General features: G+C 38.9%; 1 protein-coding gene across 1 annotated transcript; it reads left to right on the forward strand.

The window, feature by feature from the left end:
- The first annotated feature begins 215 nt into the window (after positions 1-215).
- Positions 216-1,460, forward strand: LOC133780087 (expansin-like B1). The gene is made up of 4 exons (XM_062219966.1): positions 216-354; positions 471-580; positions 688-1,005; positions 1,254-1,460. Exons 1-4 carry the CDS (start codon positions 216-218, stop codon positions 1,458-1,460), a joined length of 774 nt encoding a protein of 257 aa, XP_062075950.1.
- The last annotated feature ends 6,485 nt before the right edge of the window (positions 1,461-7,945 follow it).

The raw sequence follows: 7,945 nt of genomic DNA on the forward strand, positions 1-7,945 counted from the left end.
ATCTCAATTGCTTTGAATTCTAATTAAGAAGCCACCTCGGTCGATCATACCTAAATCTTAATCCCACCAAAGGCTCTACTAGCTAGCTAGCTCTTACGTACCACGTACACTATAAATACATGACATACCTTCTTTCCTTTTCCATGCCACAAACAACCTTTTCTTTCATTTTTTTCTTATATTATTTGTGTTTAAAGTTCTTTGTGTGAACAAAAATGGAGTTTACGAGTGAGAAACAACTATGTGCACTGCTTGGTATTCTGGTGCTTTTCCCTGCGTTATGTGCCTCTACCGCTATGTTTACAGCTTCAAGAGCCACCTCTTATCGCAGCCCGGACGGCTATGGGACTCGAAGTATGTCCTTTTGCTCCCATTTGCATGCATTTTGAGAAAAATCTTCATAGTAATTCAGCTCAATGTATATGTACATGTAACAATTCTTACATATAATGCTGGTGCGTAAAATTTAGGTGGAGCTTGTGGATTTGGCGAATATGGAAGAGTCGTCAATAATGGCTATGTATCAGCAGTTTCTAGGGCACTGTACAAGGATGGTGCTGGTTGTGGGGCATGCTATAAGGTAATATAATACATATATAATCACTCTCTACCTATAATAATGAATGTTATTCTCAAGTATACTATATAATCTTGTTAACGTTATAGGTACCTTAATTAATATTTCAGGTCAGGTGCAAAAATCCTCACCTTTGCAACTATGATGGAGTGGACATAGTAGTGACTGATTACGGGGAAGGTGACAGAACTGATTTCATCCTCAGCCCAAGAGCCTTTAAAAAGTTGGCTCTTCCAAACGAAGACAAAAAGTTGCTCAATTATGGCGTGGTTGAAGTAGAATACAAGAGGATCTCTTGCAAGTACCCAACTCACAAGGACAAGGTCACCTACAAGATCAATGAAAACAGCAATCATCCCTACTACTTGGCTTTAAGTGTTTTATATGTGAGCGGCCAAAACGACATCACAGCTGTTGAATTGTGGCAGGTATACATATGAATATTTTAGCATATATCCATCTCTTCAATTCTACTTTCCATAATTTGCCTTCATTTTTATTATAGCTAGATAAAAATCAATACAATTTTTAAAACATTATCCAAAAAGCTCTTTATTATGTGTTATACCATTGGATAACTATTTTAAAAAGTTAAAAGTGATTTTAACCTCAGATACCAATATGTACTAACCAATAAATTGATTGATGTGCCGATGCTGTTGTTTATGCACTATAGGAGGGTACCAAACAGTGGAAGCCCATGCGCAGAGCCTATGGGGCAGTCTGGGACATGACAAATCCACCAAGGGGACCGATCACCTTGAGGTTCAAAGCTACAACCAGTTATGGGTACACTTACTGGGTTCGCTCTAACAATGCCATACCCAAAGCTTGGAAGGCTGGGGCTGCTTATGAGGCCTCTGTTAAGCTCATTACTAAATAAATTTAAATCCATATACAAATATTAGATGTATCTCTTCTCTACTAAGTTATAGTTAATAAATATGCAGGGCATAAATAATTGTAAATTGTGTTTACGTATATGTTAGATGTTGGTTGTTTTTTTTATTGTATTGCTCAAAAATGAATAATCAGTCAAGATTTGTACTTTGGAATAATAGAGATGCATCATCAGTAAACCTTTTTAGTCATTTTGCTTATTGTTATTATGTTAATATACAGTGACTTTTTATATTAAAATGTTGAATTCGTTGATATCATCATGCCATATATATATTTATATATATGGATAGACAGGGAATTCGCCACTTGTATGAGTATATATGTTAAATTTACTTTACTGATATTCTACTTCAGCATATATTTGGCTCTCATTTAGTCAAGGGAAGTCTTTTAAAATATAATTATGTTGTTTATTTACTCATTGTATTAAATATCAAAAGGCCCTGTGGGTGCCCTAAAAGAGTATTAAGGACTCCCAAAGCGTGGCCTAAAAACTTTTAAGTAAAAAATGACAAAAATTTCTTATCACTTTCGAATTGGGGCTATATTAGGGCATCATATTTTCCTCATCAGCACACAAAGAAGAAGAAAACAAGGAGCAACAACCTCTTTCTCTCTCTCTCTCTCGCCTGCGTCAATGCGAGGCCCGATCATCGCCCTGCCACCGTCCACCGTCGACACGCGCCGGACCAAGCGACGCAGAAGGTCACCGTCCTTCAACCCCTGTGTGCCCAGCCCCACACGCGCCTTCCTCCACCGCCTAAAGCCGTTCGAAGTCTCGGTGGTGCAAAGTTGCCCAAACACTTCTGAGTGTTTTCCGACCGCCTCAAGCCACCCTGATCCAAACGACCACCACCACTACATTACTTGTGCTTTGGGCATCAAAACCCACTAAAGGATTAGATTCATTGACCATCGGAATTGAAATTCGACCTTTGTCAGAATCCATTGAGGTCCGAGAAATCATAATGCAAATCCGCCCATTCTAGGCTGTTCCAAGAAGAACTACCACCACCACGACGCTCCCCGAGACATGGGCTTTGAAGCCCAATTGTTGATTTCCCGAACCACCACCGTGGAGTTGTGGCTCCACCATCGATGCCGACCATCTTTTAGGGCTCGCAGTGCGAGTCCTAAAAAATCACAAATTTTAAGGCTCTCAAATAGAGGACTCGCGCCCCAGGAGCCCTAAAATCTTTCTTAGTGTTTCAATGCGAGCCATAAAATGTCTTCTTTGTAGTAGAGTCATAAGCTTCAATTGCCCAAGTAAAATGTTTACTTAATTGTATTTTGTAGGTTGGTGATTCACATGGCACATTCATCTCTAATAGCTATTTTAAACCTCTTACAATTAACAATACATACAACTTCTTAGGGCCAGTTTAGTATAAGCTTTTAAAAAAAATAAAATCTATTTTTTTTTTTTTTTGAAAAAACTCGAAAGGTATTTGGTAAATAGGCATAATGTAACTTATTAAATAATTTGTGCAAAAGTTAAAGCTGGCACATTCCAGCTTTTAATATAGGTAAAAATTACTTTTAGAAAAAGTTATGCAATAAAAGTATTTTTCTTAATCCAAATATATTTACTTATTTGTTATATATTATTCAAATTGAAAATATTTAAAATAAACTAACATAATAATAAAATAAAAATTAATAAATCTTAAATATTATTTATTTCATTCTAAAAGCATTTTAAAAATTTATATTTTGAAATATTTTTAATTTTACTAATTTTATAACAACAAACTAATTTAATTGTAGAGTTTACTATATACTATAATATTATTTTTGCATCTCACAATATTTTTAAATTATAATTTATCAAACATACAATATTTTATGCTTCAAGAAAAAAGGGAAAGAGTTAAAGGTATACATAAAAAGTGAGAGTTTGGAAAAATTTAAGTTCTACACATTTGTGATTATTTCATAGACTTATTGTGAAAATTTGATACACAAGTATACACAATCGTAGACAAGTGATAATAGAGTTAAGTTGAGTATCGTCCCATAGAGTTTGTTTATTAACTACCAATAATTAACTTCCTAATTCTTTTTAGCTAATAAAACTTGAATTCAAGAATATCAAGAACAAAAGCAAGAATTGAAAAAACTTAACAATTAACAAATAACAAAAACAAATAAAAACGAATTAATGAAATTGATGTAAAGCTAGGGTGTTTAATTTCATCATATTTCCCATCTATTACTCCATCAATACAATTTTCATTATTCTTTATCTTATTGTGATAGCGGATTTAATAAAGCAATTTATATTCTTACTAGGATATACAAATCCCTCAACTTATATGCGAACTTCTACATCTCTATGATAAATTCCAAACATAAGACAAGAATTAAGAATAGAAATCCTAAAAGCTACACAAACTATATAGGTACTCTCTTCCTATATCCAAATCCATGTCTATTCAACTATAGCATATTTAACTATGACCTCTCATATTTTTAATAAACTTCATAAGTAATGCAAATAACGATATCAAATTATTCACATTCATTAATCACAAGTTAAATAAATCACAATGATGAAAAAGAAATTATAGAAATTGCATTAACTAATAATAAAGTTTCAAGAGACTACGTTAAAACCCTATAAAATAAAATTAGTTCATAATCATAGTAATAACATCCATTAAACTAAAATGAAACATAATTAAAAATAATGGCTAAATGTCTAAAATGGATTTATTATATTTTTAAAAGGCTAAATAAATTATTTTTATGAAATAAAATAATGTTTTAAGAGGTTTAATCAACTTAGTGATTTTGAAGAGATAAATAATAGTAAGAAAGTATGTTGCTAAATCCTTATTTTGAAAATGATTGAAATAAGCGCATAGGAATTATTGTTTTTAACGTCACTTTTTAACAACGTTCCCACGTATGCATGCCGCATGCAAAATACACTTTTAAGTTAAAAAATATGTCCAATATTTAACCATTTTATTTTTACTTAAAAACCATGCCTGTAAAATAGGTATAATTTGCATTATTCTTTTGGTGATTTTATGTGTAAATATGCATGTTTGGAAAATATGTGTAGTTTTCAGCATGTGTGTATGATGGGCACAGGAAAGTCTTATGTGATGCTAAAGAATGCCATTTGATTATGGTTATAGGATCGTTGTGAAGTTTGTCAATTTTTGCTTTGCTTGGACCTGAGGTAAGGAAGTTAGATAGAATCCTAATTGTTTATGTTATGAACAGTAAGATTGGCTTGTATAAATATACATTATATATATGATGATGTACCATGTATGAAATGCTATTTTGATATGTGTTATCCCTAAAAAAATACGAGGATGACGTGGTGAATGAGAATGTGACACGTGACATCAAAAATGAGGGAAAAACGACAAAGTATTGAGAAAAGATCGACGGGCAAAAAGTATAGGTCCAGGACCTATAGGAAAATCGACCAAGACAATACCCTGGGGGTGGTCGGCCCAAGCAAGTCCATGTACCCCCTAGGAGTTGTCGGCCCAGGCAGACCTTATACCCCTTAGGGGTGGTCGACCCAAGCAGGCCCGATACCCCCTGGGGTGCTAAACCCAAGCAGGTCCTGTACCCCCTAGGATTGGTTGGCCCAGGCAGGCCTTATACCCCCTACGGGTGGTCGGCCCAAGAAGGTCTTATACCCCCTAGGATTGGTCGGCCCAAGCAGGCCCTATACCCCCTATGGGTGGTCAGCCTGACCCCTATCTCGGGGTGGTCGGCCCAACATGCCCAAGGACCATAGGGGTAGTCGACCTGACCCTATCTTCCATAGGGTGGTCGGCCTAAACCCCCAAGTACACTTCACTGAGAAATAATCACTCTCGTTCAAACTGAGATCAGTAAGCCTAGCACTGCAAAGATCAACAAGCCTAGCACCCAGAGGATCAACAGGTCCAGCACCTAGAAGGTCACAGGTCCAGCACCAATGCTTTAGTCGTCGGGCCTAGCACCTAAGTTTCATATGCCAACAGAGACTTAACATCTCCCAGAAGTTTCTATCGTGCATTATTAACCACGATCCAGAGAAGACAACAAGAAGACGCACAATCTCATAATCATGGGAATGTGGACACGTGTTCTCACTACCTGATAATCGTGTGCCAAACCACGATCCCAGTATCACTAGTGGTGTTTCAACTCTTGGGTACTATAAATAAAGGACCCAGGACTTCATTAAAGGGTCTTTTTTCTGAGAGCTTTTTTAGGCTAGAATTCTGGGCAAGTGAGAAATGAGTGAACACTTTTGCTCATCAGTGTAATTGTCGAGTGAAGCAATACTAAAAGCTAAGTGGATTAGGTTATTACTTTTCATCTGAACAAGGCTGAACCACTATAAAATTCCTGTGTGTTTATTTACCCTGTCAATTATTTCATTCAAAAGGTGTTGTATCTTGTACATACGACCGTTGGCAAATTTCACAGGTCAACATTTTGGTGCTTTCATTGAGATTATGAAATCAAGAAACACACTTTCGTCATTTTTACGATGCCTCCAAAACCCAGTTAGACCAAGAAGACTGCTCCCAGGGACTCCACCACCCAGGATCCCATAGACCCCGTTAACGAACCTCAGGTGGAGGTTGGAGATCAACCTGATGCAGAAGATCCACAGGATGCACACCAGAAGGAGATGGCGTAATTTCTGGCGAGGCTGGAGGCCTTTTGCTGCAGAAATTTCCCTTCAAAGGGCGACTATGGAATGACAACGACAGGAGATCGATGAGCAGGTCTAAAGGATGATCTAGAGGGAGCAGGAGGCTGACCGGAGGGACCAGGAGGCCACTGTGGCCTTAGAGGCGGCTACTCAGTTAGCCCGAGATAATGCTGAAGCTGTTGCTCAGGCGGTGAGGGAGGCTCAGGCCAAAGCAACAAGAAAGTGAGACCACATTAACAAAGAGTCCCAGGGGAGGAGTAGGACCCCAAGGACACTCTCAAAGCCACTTTCCCAGGATGAAGAGGCACAGTCCAAGATTTTCTCCTCCATGACTAAGAAGAATAATACTCCATCTAGGAGTAGGAGTATTACCAACTCGAAGGCCCCCTCCCAAGGGGACCGATGAAACAACGTCAAAGATGAGGGTCAAACATCTGAGAGGCGTGACAGGAATGGAAATGGCCGCTCCAAATCTCAAAGTCATGTAGGAGGATAGGCTTGAGGGCAGGGTCGCACCGAAAAGGGCAAGGCGGGCCTACCACCCCTACACCCTCAGTCTCGCAAGGGAAAGGAATCGATGAATAACCAAGTATTGTGTTCGATAGGCTGGGGAAAGATGTGCAACCTCAGGATTTGAGGGAGGTCATCAACAGAAGGACCAATGCTCAAGAGGAGGGGGTATGCACAGGAACCCTATCAGTACGTTGCAAGAGTTCCTAGACCGAGCCGACAAATACAAGAAGCTAGATGATGCTATCATGAAGAAAGAAAATGGCATAAACCATAAAACCACTGTCAAGACGGATAAAAATGGTGCAAACCCTCAGGGCGGCAGTGGGGGCAACGGTATGAAGAGGAATACCTCAGGGGCCAAGCATGGTGGAGAGAAGAAAGCTAAGTAGGCACCCGTCGACAAACAAGCTAAGCATCAACCATACCAGCCCAGGTTGACCAATTATACCATCCTGACAACATCAAGGGCTGAGATTTACTTGGTAACATACCAGGAGGTACCGTACCAAAATCCACCCCCCTTGCGCTTAGAAGGAAAGAAGGACAAGAATAAGTTTTGTCGTTTCCATAATGATTATGGGCACAACACAAATGAGTGCAAACAATTGAAGGATGAGATAAAGTTTCTTCTCTGATTAGGAAAACTCTTGAGCTACCGAGGCAAGACCAGGACCCTAAGCAGAAATCCAAAATTTTGAAGGCAGAGGAGTGCACCACTTGAATCGATAGCTGTAGACTTCACACTACATACCATATGTGGAGGACCCCACATAGAAGGCAACAGTAACAATGCTCGTGAACGATATGCAAGGACCCTGAGGCATGAGGTAGGGGAGTCTTCCCAGTGTATGGTAGTCGAGGAGTGGTCTCCAAAGAATCTAAGCTATGAAAGTGAAACTCTCACCTTTACAGAAGATGACGCCAGAAACGTGAGGTACCCCCACAATGACCCTTTGGTCCTTACCATTCAAATCGCCAATGCCTGAGTAAAAATATGCTTGGTGGATACAGGAAGCTCGGTAGATATCATCTATAAATCATCCCTCAAGAAGATGAAGTTCACGGTCAAGGACCTGACACCGTGTTCCCAAGTGATATATGGGTTCACAGGAGAATGCCTAGCACCAGCAGGAACTATCAAACTACCGGTCACAGTGGGGGATGCCCCTAGGCATGAGACTGTGATGATAGAGTTCCTGGTGGTAGATTGCTCATTGGATTACAACGTGGTACTCGGGAGACCCCTCTTGATGGCATTACACGCAACAGTATCT

This window comes from Humulus lupulus, chromosome 5 (assembly GCF_963169125.1).
Source record: "Humulus lupulus chromosome 5, drHumLupu1.1, whole genome shotgun sequence".
Lineage (NCBI taxonomy): Eukaryota > Viridiplantae > Streptophyta > Magnoliopsida > Rosales > Cannabaceae > Humulus > Humulus lupulus.

What these genes read in the sequence shown, in the direction of transcription:
- LOC133780087 (XM_062219966.1), top strand. Translation starts at nt 216, where the DNA reads ATGGAGTTTACGAGTGAGAAACAACTATGTGCACTGCTTGGTATTCTG. An exon ending in GTTGTGGGGCATGCTATAAG is followed by an intron (nt 581 to 687) that starts GTAATATAATAC and finishes TTAATATTTCAG; the next exon opens with GTCAGGTGCAAAAATCCTCA. An exon ending in CAGCTGTTGAATTGTGGCAG is followed by an intron (nt 1,006 to 1,253) that starts GTATACATATGA and finishes TATGCACTATAG; the next exon opens with GAGGGTACCAAACAGTGGAA.